General features: G+C 40.0%; 1 protein-coding gene across 1 annotated transcript; it reads right to left on the bottom strand.

Moving 5' to 3' along the window:
• Positions 1–4,553: 4,553 nt before the first annotated feature.
• Positions 4,554–19,146, bottom strand: npffr1l3 (neuropeptide FF receptor 1 like 3). Its single transcript, XM_066650883.1, has 4 exons — positions 18,863–19,146; positions 14,362–14,760; positions 12,009–12,108; positions 4,554–6,523 (listed from the first exon to the last, which is right to left on the bottom strand). The coding sequence occupies exons 2-4, from the start codon at positions 14,720–14,722 to the stop codon at positions 5,581–5,583; spliced, it is 1,404 nt and encodes a 467-aa protein (XP_066506980.1). The 5' UTR covers positions 14,723–14,760; positions 18,863–19,146; the 3' UTR covers positions 4,554–5,580.
• Between the last annotated feature and the right edge of the window lie 2,554 nt (positions 19,147–21,700).

Raw genomic sequence — 21,700 nt, 5'->3', positions numbered from 1 at the left:
TCTTTAATTGGAACAGTGGGCTTTGGAAACCACAGCAATGGCGAATGTAACATTAAGTGTTGATTACCCATTGTGTATTTGCGTATCAGTTCAGACACATCACTGGATTCTTTCATAAGGAACATTTGAACCTATTCAAAAGGCCATGGTGTTATTTTATGAGCTGCTGTTGTGAGTCAGTTAGAAACAAATGTGATCTCCTCTGTAGCGTGGAGATTTTAAAAGTTTAAAAGTTTGTGCAGGGTGTCTGAATTTCATTGTGATTGACAAGTCTCTTTGGCAAGATTAACACATCACTTTTAGTCCCTACTTGGATCACTTGGAACCTCGAGCGAGCAGGAACTAAAAAAGAACCCTGCTCCAGGCAACAGCTACCAAATTTGCCCAATGGAAAGCAAAAAAGCTGAGTAGAGCCAAGTCAAGTAGATGGAAAAAGGCCAAAAGGTCACTAAGTGTAGGGTAGGGGGGATTTTAAAGCCCCTCATCATTGGGCTGTGGAAATATTTGTGATCTATCTTGTGGCTAAATGCCACAAAATCCTCAAAACATTGCAACTTCTAGTGCAAAGCTTTCCCAGAAGAGTAAATAAGGGAACAAACTCCTTCCCTATTACCCTTGATTTCAGAAGACATGCTGAATGAGCAGGGGTCCAACAATTTTTGGTGATACAATATTTCTGTTCACTTTCACAGAGCACTGTATCTCTAACAAAGGCCTGGAAGTTGTTAGCAGCAGGAAATAATGGCAGTCAGAGCTTTTTCTGTAGGCACTAGCAAAGTGTGACCAGGCTAACAAGACCCCCACATCCATCATGGCTCAGGAGCAACAACATCGACCACATTATTATGCCCCCTAATAGGACTTATTCAATTAAAATTCCTGCCCCCCCACGCTGTATGGTGATGTTTAATACCTGTTGTTGTAGTCAACCAGTCTATAATGATGCCGGACTGTCTGTGTTGGAGGACAATCCAAGGCCAAAGATATAATGAGCTACCAAAATAGGTTTTGTTCCACGATACTACACAGGGGTGAAGATAAAATGTGCAAATACACCACAACCATCCGAGGGAGGTGAGTCTCCTGAGTGCTTTATCTCGCACATCCATCCTAGAGTTGATGCAAGAGCAAGGAAAAGCCACTCCAATCAGAAGAGCAGCATGTTCTCTTCACTCTAGCCAAGCAGATCTCCAACAGCTGGTTCTGTCAGATTTTACGAACATATGCCAAGAAGTTGTCCACGGCATATTGAATACTGGAAATTAAATCTGTTGCTACTTTTAATTGATGGCTCATTGCTAGGGGTAACAACCACCTCAGGAGATGTTAAGTGGCAAAGAAGCCAAATCCAAAGATATCACAGTCAAGCTTTAGGTAGAAATGTGAACTGAATTATAACATACAGATTAATCAGGACTGTAAAAGTCTGAAAAAATAAGACATCACGGCTTTCCACTGGAATTTATAACGGCAAGATTATATTGCACTATAAAAGTGGAAATTTCTTTTATTTTTCCTGTGCTCATTTTTTAAAATTTACTTTGAATCATTTCACTGAAACGGTGAATGGATGAATATACTGCATTGTTGCCAAACAATTGAGAAAATAAAATTGTAGTCTACTTGTAGCCATATTTAACCCCCTAACCCTTACCCTTCCTTCATACACAGACCCATCTCTTCCACCCATAACGCTCTCTAGAGTCGGAACCCAATTAGTTTATGTAAAACACCACAACGAGCCGTTTAAAATCAGGTGCTATTGGCACACGTCGTATGTCACAAGCCCTATTCGTGTGGGTTTAGATTTCCCTGTGGACACCGGGGTAAAGTAATTATTACCTGAGTATCTCAGTAGTTTTAACCCTGTCTGAAAACACCAATTCAGTCATTTTTTCCAGAGTGTGTGCTCCCATTTCAGGAACATTCTTAAAAATAAAGGTGCTACTATTTATTTATTGAGCGAAATCATACAAGAACCACATTTGGTTCCATAAAGAATCATTTTTGCTAATAATGTTCAAGTAGGTAAAGAACATTAAGATCAAGTGATGGAGTTTTAGACCTTTATAAGGTTCTTCACACTTACACATCTCTCAAACAATGGTTCTTTATGAAAATAAAAGTGTTTTTCTCTGGCATCGCTCATAGAACCCTTTGTAGAATCTTTATTTTTAAGAGCGAAAGATTCCTGGGTCTTTTACCTGAATAAATAAAAATATTTTTTTAAATAAATATAATCCTGTGTGAATTGACATGTTACTGTGTTTTCCGTCATATCCCTGGGGTAAATGGGTTTTTGGTGGGTTTTCTTGAGAATGGAGGAGCTGGAGGAGGCATTAATTGATTTTATATATGGTTTAAGTAGAAGGACAAGTTCAGCTGCTGAATGATGCACCACACTCCAATCCACAAAAGAGCTAAAGGATCACAGGGTGAAGAGGAATTTGTGGTAGCTATAGGTAAGTTTTAGGCAAAATAGCAGGCTACAGGCATGTTTTAAACACTTTCCAGTTTTTTTTTTGGTGGGAGGGCTATTGTCAGAACAGTAGCCCTCTAGCTACTAAAAAACTCCAGTAGCTCTGCTGTGTCTGATCCACTGTGTGATGGCAATACGTGAACCGAGTAGCACCTCCCAGCTCCCTTACTTTCACCAAGGTTTCTAATCCATAAACATTACTGATGTCCTTTTGTAAAATGACATTCCCGCAGCTCCCCAAGTAAAACAAACCTCAATGAAAATGGGCTTTACTCGTTACATTATTTCTGCTGTTTTGGAGGTATATATATCCATATACGCATGGTATATATAAACAGTTAAGTTTGCTCACACACATGACACGTTAATGTAAATTGCTACACATGATCCAGCCACATTCAGATTGGTTTAAAGAGGTTGGCACCTATTAGAAGTCACTTCTGTGTCTGTCTTTTAAAGAGAAAAAACAGCCACAATGGCACAAGTTTACAGTCACAGCATTAAAAATTAAAGTTGAAATAACCTTCAGTGAGAGGTTTCATGTTGAATCACTCAGTATTACGTTATTTAACATTGTATTTTCGATAAATCAGTTATTGTTAAAAGCATATGTCCCACTTAAAGGAGCACGATGTAATACTTTTACATTAAAATTACAGTTTCAAAATCACTGTGATGATTCACTGAGCTCTAATATGGAGAATAGTTATTGTCATTGCTACTTTGGGCTCAGCACTGCAGAAACTGCACTATGTAACTAACACTAGGGGGAGCCCTTGAAGCAAAAAAAGACACAATCATACATGGTGTTCCTTTCATGATATTAAATTCATCATGAATCTGTAAATATCAAAAAAGGAGACACAGCAAAACACCGAGAAGTGATTTAAGATCATATGGTGGCACACTGAACTGAACCCCGAGGTGCCTACTGCTTGTTACACATTTAAATGAACACAATTTTGAGCCACAGTACAGAAAACACCTAAACGATTCTTATTATTTGTACGCCCCCAGCCCCCAGCCCACACCCACCTCCCATGACCCAAAAAAAGCAACACTTGTAAATTAGCTGTCGGCTCTTTGTTGCACGTTTTGACAAGACAGCCACGGCAACGTAGGAAAAGTTATCAGTTTGGAAAATGAAAGTTGGCAGAAGCTAATGGAATGACAGCCCATGAGTAATGAGTCCCGAGAAAATAAGCCCCAAACAAATGCTGGTCTTAGCGAAAGTAAATACACTCATTCTGTTCCCGTTACAAAAGTCTGGACACTCATTTTGGAAACCCTTTTAAAACAAAGTTTGCCCAATATTTATAGCGCTGCAGCTGAGAAAACTTTTCAAGCCAAGTACGAGTGGCATTTTCAAACTCGTGTTGCTAATACTGAATTCAGTTACGGTTCATTTTGGGCTACTTTACTCCTACATTATTTGACAAATTACCAACTCCTCCTGAGGCCAAGCAATCATAAGCTAGGACAGGTCTGTTATCTGTTGTAACAATAAGAGACTTTTATGTAAAGGTCACCCAGAAAATTCAAGCAATTTTCTGCTTGGGTCTTTTGCCTTGTGGGGACCACTGCATTTCACTTTAACGTCTGTCTAATTCTTCTGTCTCATTGACATTCAGGGCACTGCTAGCAGCAAAACAGTGAGTGGTTATCAGTTATGTTTCATTGGTTCAGCAGCTGAGAGAACAAATATGACCTGATTACAATCGTTTGCAGACTTTAAACATTTATGAGCCGGTTTCCTGGACACTGATTAAGCAAATTCTCAGATTTAATTATCGCCCCAATGACAATGCATCACTGACTAGTCCATCATTTGCTCTGCATACTTTGTTTGCCCCCTTTCACTCTGGTATTCAATGGTCAGGACCCCCATGATTTGGGTGGTGGACCATTCTCAGTGCTGCAGTGACACTGACGTGTTGTGCTGGTACAAGTGGATCAGCCACAGCAGTGATGCTGGAGTTTTTAAACACAGTGTCCATTCACTACACACTCTGTTAGACACACTTACCTTGTAAATGTAAAGTCAGAGACTTGCATCTATTGATGCACAGTTGGTGTTGGTTGTCCTCTAGTACAACAGTGGACACAGGACGCTGTGCACAGGGTGCTGTTTGATGTATATTTTTGGTTGCTGGACTATTCTCAGTCCGTCAGTGACACTACAACAGCACTGCTATGTCTGATCCACTTGTACCAGCTCCACAAACACTATCACCAATGCCTCTGCAGAGCTGAGACAACAAGGTAGGTGTGTCTAATAGAGTGAACAGTGAGTGGACAGTGTTTAAAAGCTCCAGCGGCACTGCTGTGTCTGATCCACTTGTACCAGCCCAACACACAGTAACACTCCACCACCAGTGCTGAGAATGATTCACCACCGAAAGCCTACCCACAATCAGAGTCCTTTACAGGGCAACACACATCTATTGGAGTACCAATCCACCTACCAATGTGTGTTTTTGGACCGTGGAAGTAATCCGGAGCACCTGGAGGAGACCCACGTGGACACAGGGAGAACACACAATGAACAAAAGTTACACAATGGATCTTCAGAAATGACAAATAACAAGGATATATATATACGTTTGTTTGTTTTTTTTCATTCTTTTTAAAATAAATGATTAAATTAATACTTTGGACAAAATTAAAAATTATGCTCACATTAAACACGCTGACCCGCCTCCTACAGCAGTGCTGCAATTGTCTAGAGTGAGATTTTCAGGTTTGAGGCCAAAATCAATGCTCTACTTTGGAGGTGGATGTACATTCTGAAAGACTACATTATTTTGCCTACTGTCCAATAACTACTTTTAACAAAGAAAAACATACTGGCCTCTAGATCATTGGCTAGAATCAGGATTTGTTAAGTATGTAAGGATTCCCAGTGATGTATTTGCGTGATGCAGTGAGAGAACACTACTTTTTCACCAGAATGTAAAACTGTGAATGCTATCAAACATAAAAAAGCTAAGAGATCAAATACTGCTCTATTGAATCCTACATACCAAGACAAATCACATGCTTAATGGTAGTTTGAGTCATTCTGCCTTGTTTGGGAATGCGTCTGGCTGTACAGTACCAGTTCAAAGTTCCCAGGCCTGGTAAACTGTAGCCCCTGTTGGAGAGATCCTCTCAATGTTTTCTAGTAATTCCCGTTTGATTAACACCCCACCATTTCCTCCTTCGGCACCGGAGCTTCTCATCTCCGTAGACACCCGTCGCTGTTCCATCTCCAGACGAACGCAACCCGTTAAGTCGCTGTCCGTGTAGACTCTGTTCCTCAGAGCCAAGCTGAGAGGGTTGGAGCTGAGGGCTTTATCCAGGTGTGAGCAAGCCTTAGTGGTTCTTTTGGACTTCTTGTGACTGAGCTTCCCTCTGTCGCAGCAGGACGTCTGCTGACAGGCAGCACGAAATCCTCTCTTGAAGTTCTCGTTGAAGTAGCCATAGATAATGGGATTGACGCTGGAGTTAGCAAAGGCTAGCCAGTGGGAGAAGGGGAAGATGTAGCCCGTCAACAGCTCCAACTGCTCTCCTTCAGGTTGAGCGTAATCTGTCAACAGCATAAGCGTCCACAGGGGCAACCAGGATAGCATGAAGAGCACGGCCACCACGATCAACATCTTGATCACCTTTATCTTCCTCTGCGATATGGGCGACTTCCCTTGGGGGACGGCATCCGACTGGTCGACGTTGACCAGCACCGTGGTGAAATAGAGTTTGGCTCCGATGCGGCCGTACATCAGGACGATTAGGATGAGAGGAACCAGGTAGATGTGGGCGAACAGGATGGTGGTGTACACCTTCCTCATTCTCGGCTGGGGCCAGCCCTCATAGCAGGAGTACAAAGGGTAGGTCAGGTTATAGTCATTTTCGTGAACCATGAAATGGCCTTTCTCTTGCTCCACTGTTAACATGAGAGCTGAGGGGAACATGATGAACAGAGCCAAGAGCCATATCAGTCCAATGGTTGCTTTGGCAACGCAGAGTGTGAGTTTGGGCTTAAAAGGGTAAACAATGCAGCGGAACCTTAGGATGAAAGAAAAATGAGAAAGAAAAGCTGGAGTCAATGTGAAGTCATTTATCGTGGTACCACTTTTCCAAAGAGCTGTGTGACAAAATCCGTGATCCTGAAGTACCACACTCACGCCTAACCATGACAACTCAGGGGAGGCTTTAATGAGTGCATCAATTGAATTGGATGTGTGTGTTAGAGCAGGGAAAATATCAAAGCATTTGTCCATAAAAATTTGATAAAAAAATTCAATTATTTTCTATAAATTCCTCATATAACTTGCATTAAACATAATAAAGACTTATGTTAATTTAACTCAAAAGGGATACATTTAACACTGTAAGTTTAAATAAGCATTCATTCATTCATTGTCTGTAAGCGCTTATCCAATTCAGGGTCGCGGTGGGTCCAGAGCCTACCAGGGGTGCCAGTCCTTCACAGGGCGACATTCACTCACACACTCACACCTACAGTGTCACGGATCACGAGGCGGACTGACAGAGGGGAACGCACTTGCTAGAACTCTGATAGTTTTAATATAACAAAATATATAACAAAACACAGACAAGCTACACAGGAAACATTACAGGACTGGGAAACGAAACGGCATGACTAGAAATGACACAAACCGACATGACTAAGGAAACAAGCAATACAAAATGAAGTGAAATGAACGACAACCAGGACGTGAGACAAGAGGGCTTAAATGCTGACACAAACGAGACACACCTGGACAGATAACAAGGAGGACGGGTTAACACATGACACGGACGAGGAGGCGGAACAAAGGCGGGACAAGGGCGGAGACAAGGACATAAACAAAACATAGCCATGTGCTAAAAGGAGCACATGACCGGGGACAACAGACTTGACAGGACGAAGGCGTGACATACAGACACGGAAACCAACACAGGGATTTACACAAGAAGTGGGTTTAAGGACCCCACAATTCTGGAGAGCCTCTCCCAATCCACAAGAATAAATAACTTAAATTTAGAATTTTAATTTTTGAATAATTACAGCGCCTTTAACCCTTTGTCCAAATGTTCGTCGACTCAGTATAAAAGGGTTTAACACCCATTTACAAACTCTTCCTAGAAACTTCATTTTAACGGGAGGCTCTTCAACATTTGAACATTTTCTTGTATACATGCACCTTTCTGAGACGACATAAAATGAGGTGCTGAAGCTTTCTGTGTTTCCCAACCTACTTTAAATAATCCCATGCACACACACACACACACACCCAGGTGTATTAAACTGCATTCCCCCATCTAATATTGCTGTGTAGGTCCCCGGTGAGTTTAAATCCCGCTCGTGTGTTGTGTGTGATAAGCAAACGCTGCATTCAGTTCTGTCATTTGTCCACATTTATTAGAGAGTTTTTTTGTTTGTTTGTGAAATGTTTTGAAGTACTTGGGCGAAATGCATTAAACTGTTTTTATGGCTGTTGCTCTTCAAAAGGTTTTTACCTTGAACTTTAATGAAATTACAATTGAAGTACATACAATACAGTCATTAAAATAATTCTAAATTAAAACTGGGGGAAAAATTACAGTACAAATTTAATCCGTCTGGAGTGAAGGATCTAATCACCCAGCGTCATTACCTCACCTCACTAAGAGGCTATTACTAAAGCAAAGAGGTGGGCACGGCCTTTTAAAAATGTCCACAGCCTCTAAGGTAAGACTCATATATTAACCATTTAACTCTGAAACACAAGAATATTTAATAAAAATGTAAGAAATAGTGTACTTTTGTATATCTTATGTTTAATAGTTAAACCAAATAACAATAAACTACATGGATCCTCTATGGAAAGCCTGGAGATCTTATGGCACAATGTACATGTAATTTTATGTTCAGCTGAAGAGAGGCTATAACATTTACTCAGTCTTAACCACGCCTGACCACTGCGGTGCGGTGTAGACTACAGTGTGGCAGCCCTGAGCATGTAGATCAATCCATTCATCCTCAATGTACCTGTCTCAGCCATAGTCTGGGGTAGTTTCTCAATTACATTTATTTTTTTAATCCCACGGGCCTTTAAAAAATGTTATAAGTGTTTACATTACTGTTAATGTCTTTGTTAATGTCCAGTTTCATTTTCAAAATCTTCTATGATTGAATATAACCCTTATCTGTCTCACTACTTATATGTAAATATGTTATCCACAATCAAACAGTAACTAGAGTCACCCTTAAACATTGGGTTTAATCCACATCCAGTGTTTAAAACAGGTTTAAACAATGATCCACATCATGCCTCAAGTCATGCCTCTATCTTTGATCTACTTGTAGTTGTGTATTTTGTACTGAGCTCGAGCTTTGTTGGATGCAGACATACTTTCTCACGTAGTCATTTAATTATTTTTATTAATACTTACACTCATATAGCGTCTTTGTAGACACCCAAGGACGCTTTACAATCAACACGTCTGTTCTTTTGACTGGCTTCTGGACCACTGTTTTGCATATATTATATTTCTTTGCCCTGTTTCTGATGCTCTCCCTGGCTTGAATGAATCCTGTTCAAGATCTTGGCCTTGTTTCTCCTACAGAATCTTGCTTAAGGAACTGTTAAATGAACTGTTCCTCGTGTGCTGAGGGAGTTTTTTCATGCCACTGTCGCCCATGTCTTGCTCATAAGAGGCTTTGACCCGGATCTCTGTAAATCTGCTTTGTTACTACTTTCTGTTTATTAAGTGAATTAACTGCTTTGTAGTAACTGAATGAACCGGTTTATGCTCCACAGTGTGGGCCCCCCCACATTATTTCAGTTATGTTTGTAGGGGTCTTTATTAAAGGAAATAGTTCTACAGGGTGGGCCATTTATATGGATACACCTTAATAAAATGGGAATGGTTGGTGATATTAACTTCCTGTTTGTGGTACATTAGTATATGGGAGGGGGGAAACTTTTCAAGATGGGTGGTTACCATGGCAGCCATTTTGAAGTCTGCCCTTTGGATCCAACTTTTGTTCTTTCAATGGGAAGAGGGTCATGTGACACATCAAAATTATTGGGAATTTCACAAGAAAAACAATGGTGTGGTTTTAACGTAACTTTATTCATTCATGAGTTATTTACAAGCTTCTCTTTGTTTATAGACATGTCGCAGAGGTTAACACGTGAGGAGTGAACAGAAATTGTGTTGATGTCTGGAGAACGCAGTAACCGGGTCTTTGCAGCTGAATTTGCAGAATGGGCAAAACAAAAATTGGAACAGGAACCTCAGTTTACACAGAAGATTTTGTTCAGTGATGAGGCAAAACTTTTATGTGAATGGTAAAGTTAACAAACAAAATCACTGCTATTGGTCTGACACTAACCCACATTGGATAGATCCCTCCAAGACTGTTGGAACAAAAATATGTATGGTATGGTGTGGTATATGCGGTACAAAGACAGTGGGGCCATTCTTCATCAATGGAAACCTCAAAGCTACTGGATGTGCGATATTGCTACATGATGATGTGTTTTCCTCTTTAAGCACTGAAGCTGGCACGTTCCCTGAGTTTTTCCAGCAAGATGGTGCACCACCACCTTATGGGTGTCAGGTCCGAGCATTCCTAGATGAACAGTTTCCTGGAAAGTGGATTGGTCGTCGTGGGCCAGTTGAATGGCCCCCAAGGTCTCCCGATCTGACCCCCTTAGACTTTTATCTTTGGGGTCATCTGAAGGCAATTGTCTATGCTGTGAAGATACGAGATGTGCAGCACCTGAAACTACGGATAATGTGCTTGCATTTCTCCTGCGGTGTTGCTATCAGTGTGTGAAGAGTGGGAGAAGAGGGTTGCATTGACAATCCAACACAATGAGAAGCATGTTGATCACATTTTATAAGTGGTCAGAAACTTGTAAATAACTCATGGAAGAATAAAGTTATGTTAAAACCAAGCACACCATTGTTTTTCTTGTGAAATTCCCAATAAGTTTGATGTGTCACACGACCCTCTCCCCATTGAAAAAAACAAAAGTTGGATCCAAAATGGCCGACTTCAAAATGGTCACCATGGTAACCACCCATCTTGAAAAGTTTCCCCCCTCCCATATACTAATGTGCCATAAACAGGAAGTTAATATCACGAACCTTTCCCATTTTATTAAGGCGTATCCATATAAACGGCCCACCCTGTATTTAGAACCCTGAACACATGAAGAAACTTTTGTATGATTAATGGGTTCTTTTCTGTCACAATAGAGAAACCATTTTTTTGGTGCCATATAGAACCCTTTTCTAAAAAGGTGCTATAGAGAACCACATTCTACGTCAATCTGAAGAACATTAATGATGGAAAGGACCCTTTAATCAGGCAAAAGGTTCTTCGAGTGCTCCAAAAACATATGTTGGTAGGTGGGATGTCGACTCAAAAGTGTCCGTAGGCGTGAGTGTGAGAATGAATGTGTGAGTGTGTGTCACCCTGTGAAGGACTGGCGCCCCCTCCAGGTGTGTTCCTGCCTTGCACCGTTATTCCGGGTAGGCTCCAGACCCACCGCAACAATGGACTTGAGAAGCGGTTTCAGACAATGAATGAATGAATGAATAATGACAAAACGAATCATTGGAGGAATTGATTTAAACCCCTTTAAACTTCGATGAACACAGGGAAAGTGGTGAAGTTTGTGTCCTGATGTTATGCAGCATGAATTTCTGACTATCTAAAATGTCTTTCTACATTAACAAGATGTTTTTTAGCATATTATAGTTCACGCTTAAGTAATCCTATAATTTAGGTCAGGCCTATTAACTTGTAAAAAAGTGAGGGAAGACCATTGACGCCTGGTTCTCTGCTGTTTATGAAACGCTGATACGTGGGCTGTAATGGATTCTGTACATAAAAGCCTCTTTGAAGCAGCATATAGTGAGTTGGTATATGTGTAAATACATCACATACCAAGTGAGTCATAAAACAGGCGCTGAGATATTTTTGTGGTGGAAATTTGAATACCAATTTAACGGCTTCACCCACCCCACTTTTTTAAGAACACTGAAAGAAATGGTCAAAATTGTGCAAATAAAAACATGAATCACAGCTGGGTTCTGACTGCCCTTTTGATGAAAAACAGGATTACAGCACAAAATAATGTCCTGCATCCTGTGTGAAAGTTGTGGTTGTGAATATTGCAGCACAGAAATTTTCCATATTCAGTCAAAGAGACAATATACAATTTTCACACATCTCTGGATCCTAGCCACTACCTTTTATCAATATAATAAGCACACATTTTTCACTTGTATATTTTCAGGAAAGATTCGGGCTGGGCATTTACATTTTTCCTTGAAAGGCTCTGCCTAAAAAATGTATTTTGTTCAAAAAAGATTTTAGTCGTCCTTCCCTGCAATTACAACACTGAGGTAAGTGGCACAGAGATTAAGGGCTGACCTGTTAGGAGCTGAGCGTTGAAACTGACAGGTCCAATCCAAGTCACTTGGTCTGAAATAAGATCTGACGTTTGTCAAAAAAGAAAAGTGCACCGTAGGAGCTTAAACTCACCTATCCACCGCGATGGCCACCAGCGTGAAAACCGAGGCACAGACGGACATCCCTTGCACGAGGCCGCTCAGTTTACATATCACATTACTGAAAGGCCAGCCTGTGTATTGACAGAAACATTAAGAGTTTATTAGAAAAGGACAATCCTCCTGCTCTACCTCTAAACTCTAGCCAAGGTGGTATGGGCTGCAAAATATATAATTCGCATCACATCAAATTGAGTGCATTAAAGGGGAGCGATGAGTGCCATTACTCTTTCACTCCGCCTGACAGCCCAGACATTCATACATCTTCATACATGATATAATCTCAGCACTGTGGAAAACCATTACAGCGAGGCTACAACACAGAAACCCAAATGAAATATCTGCCTCATGTAACAGATGTAGACTTCCAATATAATACAGGACTTATCACTCTGAATAATGGGGCAGTGGAAATCATTGATTATTTTGTTTAATGTGTCTAGGCCTTGGATATTCATCGTATATCTCACTGCCTCCCACACTCGTGCAGCATGTGAAAAATGATTTTCTCAAAGAAAAAAGGCAGCCAGAGAGAGAGAGAGAGTGAATTCTACTGCAGGCGAATATCAGAGAGGAAGACGGGCACTTTGACGATATATGTCTAGCTGTGTTAAAATCACAGCAATAATCTGCTCTGTTATCTTCCTCTCAGCTATGAAAGCTCGCTGGTGGAAAACTACCAACCCACAGAGTTTCACATTCAAGGTCCAGTCTTCAAATTACCAGCTCTAATCTAGAGATGCAACACAAAATCTAAGATAGATTAGTTACACTAGCTGTGGTTCAGATGGGATTCTCCAGAGCAGAGCTTCAGTTAGCCCAGCTGGGCAAAAAAAGTACAAAAGTGTAGCAAATGAGCTACAAAATATTAAATATAAACCCATATAGACTGTTCAGTCCAATAAAAATAACAAATTTAAAAATAACAAATAGAAATCAATACTTAGTTAAGGCTAATGCTAGCAGACTATAACTAAATATATCATCTTTAATAACGGTGTATTATTTTTATTTATGTTTGAAGCCACTGTCCACACATTTTTACTTTGCCTCTGACTGTTATCTATATGTACGCATCTGATGAATGTGCTCTAAAGGGGAGATTTTTAAAATACAAGGGGTCCTCGACTTTCGGTGTTGATCCGTTCCTACGTCGCGTCGTAAACTGATTTTAGGTGTAAGTCGAAACTGTACTGTACATAAATAACATACTGTAAGCACTTATCCTATCCTAACACCTATCCTCCTCGGTCCCGAGCTGCGTAACCGTGTATTCTTTCACCACGAAGTTCACCACACACGAAGTTCACGTTACGACATTTACGACGCAAAAAAACTTAAGTCGTAACAAGGCTTTATACAGTAAATGGGAGATGTGTCGTAACCATGAAACATCGTAACTCGGGACTGACGTAATCCAATGACCTTGGATTTGGATGAGTTTATCAGGGAGGCAAGTTATGTTACGTTAAAAATGTTTCCAAACATCAGCATCGTTGAATGTGTTTGCGGTTGTGAGAAGCAGAAGGAAAAATTAGTGGGAAAATATGCTTGAAGATTTCTGTAAAAGCCTAAAAGCGCATCCTGGAGAGATTGAAAGCTGCAATTTCGGCTGTAAAATTTCTAACATAAATAACATACCATTCTAACTGGCGATTAATTTAATGAAGGGTGATCACTTTCTTGCATGGTAACGTACAGTACATGTCAAAATTCACTCAATTTCCTTTATTATTATTATTATTACTTTTCTACATCGGTTAGAACTGAAGACTTCAAATCGATGAAGGAACACTTATGGAATTATCTAGTAAACATCATCATTTTTCTGCTTAATCCATTTCAAGGTCCCAGTGCTAACAGGGTGAGCCAAGAAGCCCAGGCATCTCCGTTCCCCGCAGCTTCCAAGGGTTGCCACGTTGCCCCAGCGCAGCCGGAATCACCTGCCGATCCCCAGGAAGAGCTGGAGGAGGCTGTGGGGGACAGGGGTTGCTCACTCTAATGCCACCGCGACTGCAGAAAAGATTATTATGATGATGTTTATTGGATCATTCCAATAGTAATCTTCTGTAAATTGTAGATAATAATTTAAAAATAAAGAAAACAAGATTGACCGGGGTCTCCAAACGTTAGGCTGGGACTGTATGTGATTCCACAGCATATATTTAACCTGTGGAGGTTCTTTAAACTTTAATTAGATGCTTCACTCCCACATGTTCCATTCACACAAAGTGGTTCTTCTGGCATAAGTTCAGCGTACAGCTCTGGAGATTTCGTTTAGGTTCCAGCCCTCAGGCCTGACTTTGTGTTGAGATGATGCCACTTGCCTGTGATGAGATTATCCACTAAAGTGGTGGGAATGCAGAAGATTCCCACGAGCAGATCGCTGATTGAAAGGTTGAGGATGAAGGTGTTAGTGACCGTCCACATGCGGCGGTTCCTCAGGACTATCAGACACACCACACCGTTGCCAATCATACAGAGCAGGAAGATGAAGAGGTAGGCCAGAATGAACACCGCCGCCATTGGCAGAGTGTGCTGATAGTACGGAAAGTACAGGGGTACCACTGGAGTGGAGTTGGTGGAGTTGGTGATGTTGATGCTGTAGGCTGAGACCATGTATAACGTGGGCGGCTCCCTTGACTCTCCATCCACACCATCATTGTTTCTCTCAGAGTGTTCTTCCATGAGCACAGACGGCAAAACCTAAGGGAAAGTTTCTCACCCTGTGGTGAATAAAAATGAATAAAGTTAAGTTAAAATAAGTTAAGAAAACAGGGAAGTGCTCAGGGATTACGAAGTTAAAGCAATATATATATATATATATATATAAAAAGTCATGGACATGGGTGCAAAAACATCAAAAAGAGGAATACGCACTGGGAGAGTGTAATCCATAAGCATCCACACTGAAAAATCCAAAAACACCAGAGCAAAGGAGATACCTGGGGACACTGTCTAAAAGAAATGATGAAAAGCCTTTTTTTAACAAATGGCAAGGTATAAAAAAGCCAGCGTGTAGCAGCCTGCTCAGACCTTCATTAGGACACAAAATGACAAGTGAACACACCTGAAAACACAAAAAGACACCCACATACATCTGCCCCCTATAGGCCTGGAAGGGGAGAGTAAGTCGAATGTGTGCCCAGGTATCTATTTTGTTCTGGGACTTTTGGATTGCTTATGGATTGCAACATTTCAACCCTCACAGAGCATAGTCCTCTTTTTAATAAAGAGATCAAACGTTCCAAACTAGCTGCATTTAGTCCTGTGCACATTTATTCACATTATTTTATGTTATATACTGTTCTCAAAATGTGAATAACACCAAAATAAAATATCACTCCATTGATTTTAAATGATGTTGCACGTAATCTGTTATTAAGCTTTAAAACTATTCCACAGCAGCATCACTGTCAATGTTTGATGGACAACACTTGCTGTTTGTGTGGGTTACTGTGGTTCAGTGAAGTCTTCAAATACAGTGCACTCTTAACTAGCAAGTAATTAAATTCCAATATAGACACTTTAATGGTGCTGTAAATTCAGGTCCCAGTTACATTTGGAGAAGAAATATACATATGTCTAAGTGTATCTGCAGCATGCTGTTTGCCATTTTAAAATAATCCTTTGATTTAGAAAAATCCAGCTGCAACCTGGTGTTCCCCTGTCCACATTCTATTGTGTAATTGATTATGAATATTGCTGGCAGAATAAACGTATTGCAGTTATTAGGAATATTATGTAGATCTCAATGTTCATAATGTTCCCTGGAGCATGAGAAAAGAGGGCTGCATGCAATCAGAAGCATAATTACAATGCTATGCCACATTCCACATAATTGAGGAGAAAATAGGCTCTATCAATTTGATGAATCATGATGTCAGGTTGCAAACATGGCAACACTCACAGGAAAGCTAAGCAGGTGACACAGCACTAGAAAAAAGCCACACAATCAGTGGAATATTAATCAAATTCTGAACTGCAAATGCATATCCAGATGTTATATGAGTTATAGGAGACAATTCTGATATTGTTTTAAATGTGTTGACATTGTTGACACGTTTGAAATCCAGTAATGACCTGTAAGTAGCTATGTTTGTTTATAATATCATGCTTTTTCAAATGCTGTAATAAGGTAATCTACTTTACTTTACAGCTTCTTAAAACCCAATTTTCACTTTTTTTTTTTTTGTAAAGTACAATACAAAACAAGGACCTGTGATTTGTTAAGTTTCCTGAGCCATGTGAAATCTTGTATCACGCAAGAACAGGTAAAGATTCCACTTGAAGTACTACGACAATTAGCATCAACAGTTCCTAAGCAATAATAATTAAAGCAGCACAAAAGTAAGTTTAGGGAATTTGAGGACCTGGCAACCTTTATGGAGGAAAACCAATGTGTTGACAACCATATTGTAAAGGGTTTTGTGCTGCGCTGTTTCCCAAGTGGATTCATCTAAAAATTGTGAAAGTATTCACATTGAAGGCGTATTCAAAGAGAACTCGATCAACACTCGTGACGGAAATATCTTCTGTGTAATGCAACAAGACTGACGAAAGTAATGGATGTAACAATTCAATATTCAAATGAAGACGTTTCACTGGGCCTGAGCTCATCTTACATCATCTGAAACACGGTGAAAGAGTATTCTGTGGTGGGTTTATTTCCCAAAAATGAGAGGGACCATCTAAACTGTTATCAGTTAAAGGTGCAAAAGCCAATATCGGTCATGGTACAACGGTGCATGAAAAGTGTAATTAAAAGAAAGATGATGTAACACAGTGGTAAACGTGCCCCTGTCCCAACTTATCTGAGTATGTTTTAGGAATCATATTCTAAATTCTAGAAAATTCTAAAGCCTTCAGAGGATGATCAATTTATATTAATCAATTTTTAGTTAAATATTTTAAACCTGTGGTACTTGAATCGTCTTCAAAAATTATTTCACTCTAATTGTGCACCTTCCCAATGTTTTTAAATACGCTGCAACATAAATTCCAGAGAGTGGGTTCACCCATTTGCACCATTCATTCATTCATTCATTATCTGTAACCACTTATCCAATTCAGGGTCGCGGTGGGTCCAGAGCCTACCTGGAATCATTGGGCGCAAAGCACCCTGGAGGGGGCGCCAGTCCTTCACAGGGCAACACAGACACACATTCACTCACACACTCACACCTATGGACACTTTTGAGTCGCCAATCCACTTGCAACATGTGTTTTTGTACTATGGGAGGAAACCGGAGCACCCGGAGGAAACCGGAGAACACACCAACTCCTCACAGACAGTCACCTGGAGCGGGAATCGAACCCACAACCTTCATGTCCCTGGAGCTGTGTGACTGCGACACTACCTGCTGCACCACCGTGCCGCCCGATTTGCACCAGTCCTGTTTAAAACAAGTACAGGATCACTGACACATCCAGGCCTCTAGGTGTCAGTATAATGGGTATTGTAAAACATGGAAAAGGACCCTTGAAGAAAAAGGGCTTATTGCTCGTTATGTACCCACTGAACTCTAGAATAATGTCTAATGCTAATCAAACTAACAATTAAAGTCTATCGTTTATTGTGGGAACATTGCAGTCAGCCTTATAATGATCGAGTCGTATTATGTTTTATACAAATAATCGTAAGTTAAATCTGGTGTAGGTTAAACCAGTTAAACCAGTAAGTGTGAGTTTCAGGACAAATCCAACTGAAAAAAGTCCTTCTGCCTACTTCCGTGTTTCAGCATGTTTTCATGTAAAATGCTAAGAGCCAACAGCTCTCACCTTATGTGTTGTACATCAGTGACTCTGGCATGTGAGAATATTCCATTGATGTGGAGGTGAACAGTGTGATTTTAGAAAGACATGTGCTGCCAGTAAGACAATGTCTTATCCCGAGGAGTCCATGGTTATTTCAGCAAGAAAATATAGCAAGCCTCATCCTGTAAGTGCTACAAAAACATGGCTTTACAGACACATATTACATGTGTTTGACTGGCTTGCCTGCAGTCCACATCTGTCTCCAAATGTGCATCATGAAGAAGAGAAACAGACAGTGTTGTACCAAGTCGGAATGGGCAAAAAAACCCACTTGCTCAGTTCTCAAATGATTAAACAGTGTAAGGCAATGTAAAATAACACAGTGGTCAACATGCCTTTGTGCTGACTTTCAAAATTTCTCTACAATTCTAATTTTTATATTTACAAAATACAATCAAGTAGTTCAATGAAAACTTTGCTTATTTTAGTTAAATACATATTCAAGAGAATAAACAAATCACAAATTATTATTTTTATTGTTTAAGTTTTTTTAAAATATCCCAACTTTTCTTGTAAAATTCTCTTATTCAGCTGCATTTCTGTATGAATTTGTGTTGCAAAATTTTGTGCACTTTTTCTGTACGGCAGATTTACCCGTGTTAACTCACCACTATATGCGTTAAATTAAAACTGTGAGTTTAATCACAAATGTTCACAGATTTGCTGAGGAGAGTAACACACAACCATCGGTCTACATGACAACAAATGTTCGTATATTAATGCCCACAATTCTCTGTTCTCTGTGAAGAAACGACACTAATTTTCACTCAGAAAATCACAAAATAAATGTAATCTAAAACCGCACTTTTGTGTATTTATCTCATAATGTCTAACTTATAACACAGTGCTCAGTCCAATACCGCCTTAATACAACTGCAAAACTCCACAGCACACCTGACACACACACATTAAATATATATCATAAACAAACTCACCGAAATAAAAAAAAACAGATTTTAAATATTGGACAAATAAGGAGTGAGTGAAGTAACTGTTAGCGGCGGTTCTTACCTCAGTCTCCTCAAACCTGGGCGAGTGTACGTTGAATATTTACGTTAAAGTGCAGTCAGCCCCTCAGAAAAAGGAGAGAAAAACAGCGGTTCGAAGAGTGCCGTTGTTTAAATGTGTTTCCGGTTTTTAATGTTATTTTATCCCTTTATCCTGTGTTTAATGTCTCTCGTTAGTTTGGGGTTCCAGACTGAGTTGTTTGGTCCTTTTTTGCGGCTCGCACCGTCGCTGTTTGAGGCGAGTCTGTGGTGTCTCTGAGCATGTTAGCATCAGCTCAGCAGATGGAGCCATACACAGCCACTAAACTCTCACTGTTCGCCTCAGAGCAGTTCAGCAACACAGTACAGTACAGTACAACTCAACCCTGAGCAACTTAAGTCAAAATAACACTCAGCCCAAAAAAACAACATAACACAAATAAGTACAACTAAAGACAACACAACTCAGCCCAGCACAACGTACAAAACATAAAACATCTCAACCTAACAGACTTCAACACACTATTAACCCAGCACAACTTAACACAACACAATACAACTTAGCCCAGCACGTCTCAACACAACACAATACAACTTAGCCCAGCACGTCTCAACACAACACAATACAACTTAGCCCAGCACGTCTCAACACAACACAATACAACTTAGCCCAGCACGTCTCAACACAACACAATACAACTTAGCCCAGCACGTCTCAACACAACACAATACAACTTAGCCCAGCACGTCTCAACACAACACAATACAACTTAGCCTAGCACGTCTCAACACAACACAACTTAGCCCAGCACATCTCAACACAACACAATACAACTTAGCCCAGCACATCTCAACACAACACAATACAACTTAGCCCAGCACGTCTCAACACAACACATTACAACTTAGCCCAGCACGTCTCAACACAACACAATACAACTTAGCCCAGCACGTCTCAACACAACACAATACAACTTAGCCCAGCACGTCTCAACACAACACAATACAACTTAGCCCAGCACATCTCAACACAACACAACTTAGCCCAGCACATCTCAACACAACACAATACAACTTAGCCCAGCACATCTCAACACAACACAATACAACTTAGCCCAGCACATCTCAAAACAACACAATACAACTTAGCCCAGCACGTCTCAACACAACACAATACAACTTAGCCCAGCACATCTCAACACAACACATTACAACTTAGCCCAGCACGTCTCAACACAACACAATACAACTTAGCCCAGCACAACGTAACACAATACAAAGCAGCACAAATCAACAGAGCACAGTAACCCACAGTATTCACTGAATTCAAACTAACCCCGTCATTACTTAAGACAACAATGCAACTCAACCCAGCACACCACAGAATGCTAAAAAAAAAGTACATCTCCACCACGCACAACTTCACACAATCCAAACCTGCACTCCTCAACACAACAAAGTAGTTTGACCCAGCACAACTCAACACAGTTCAACTCGGTATCAAAGTACAACTCAACCCATAACAAATCTTCAAATCAACAAAGCACCACTCAACACAACTCTACTCAAATCAGCACAACTCAAAACAATGCTGATCTATTTATCTAACCACTCAGCATTATTCATTCATTAATGAAGGTAAACTCAACACAACTCAATTCAACACAGCACAACTCAAGTCAGTATAACACAGTAATACAACTGTAATTTAATACCAAATTATATAACTAATTAACTCCGTCCAATCCAATTTATTAATGAAGCTAAGTTGTATGCTGTAAGCTTTCTAAAATGCTAATTATGTTCTCTGGATGGTGTCTATATTTGCTCATAAAGGTGTATAAAATATTATTATGGTAATGGACTCAGATATAATATTTGTTCTCCCATTCCTTTTAGTCAGCACCGAATATTAAATGACATCAAATTAACCTGCTGCAAACTTAAATAAATGCTGTTTTTCCAAAGCCCTGTTCATAAATGCGCATCTTGGCATAAACTTTTATTGAACTTTTACTAGTTACAGTAAACCACGGCTCACATGGCTTCTTCACGTCACTGTGTCTGAAGGGACTAAGTTAATAAGTTTAAAAAGACTGAAACATCTTTTGTAAAATTCTCCATGACTACAAGACTTCCAAGGGGGGTCCAGTATCATCAAGAAATTTCCTACAAGTTATTATCTCTCCCCTTTGTGGTCTGAAACATTAATTAAAGTGCCACTGGGAGCATGGCAGTACATGGAGGTCATTTTTAAGGGGCTTATCCTCACTCTTAATACAAAATCCAATGCTATCTCTATGATTAAGATTAGAATATAAGACTAAAGAAATACTTGAATATTCTGTAGCCATGGTATGATCTGTGTAATGTCCTGTTCACTCTCAAAGTTCCATAACTTTACCCAAGGAAATGTAATGCTATAGGATAGTAGGTGCATTCAAAAGTAAACGGTAAGTCATTTATACCCTTGAAAAACCAGTTTAGGCTCCATGGAGAGGGTCCCCTCATTAGGGCCAGTCATGTTTAAAACAAGTACAGACTCACTGACACATCCAAGCCTCTAGGTGTCACTGTAATGGCTTTTTTTAGAACATGGGGATGAATCCTTGAAGAAAAGGATTTATTGCTCTTTATGTACCCACTGAACTCTGAAATGATGTTTAATGCTAATCAAATTGAACAATTACAGTCGGGTTTTCCAGTCCGTTTCCAGTTTATTGTCAGAAAATTACCGTCAGCCATATTATAATCTACATAAATATGCATACACGCACTTCACACTGGAAATTTAGACCAATATGAAGTGCAATATGACCTGATCAAAAAAGATTTATATGCACTCCAGCAGAAAGGCTTTTAA

Source organism: Hoplias malabaricus, chromosome 18, assembly GCF_029633855.1.
Source record: "Hoplias malabaricus isolate fHopMal1 chromosome 18, fHopMal1.hap1, whole genome shotgun sequence".
Lineage (NCBI taxonomy): Eukaryota > Metazoa > Chordata > Actinopteri > Characiformes > Erythrinidae > Hoplias > Hoplias malabaricus.
Note: the sequence above shows the minus strand (reverse complement) of the source record. Positions and strands in the feature narration are given on the sequence as shown.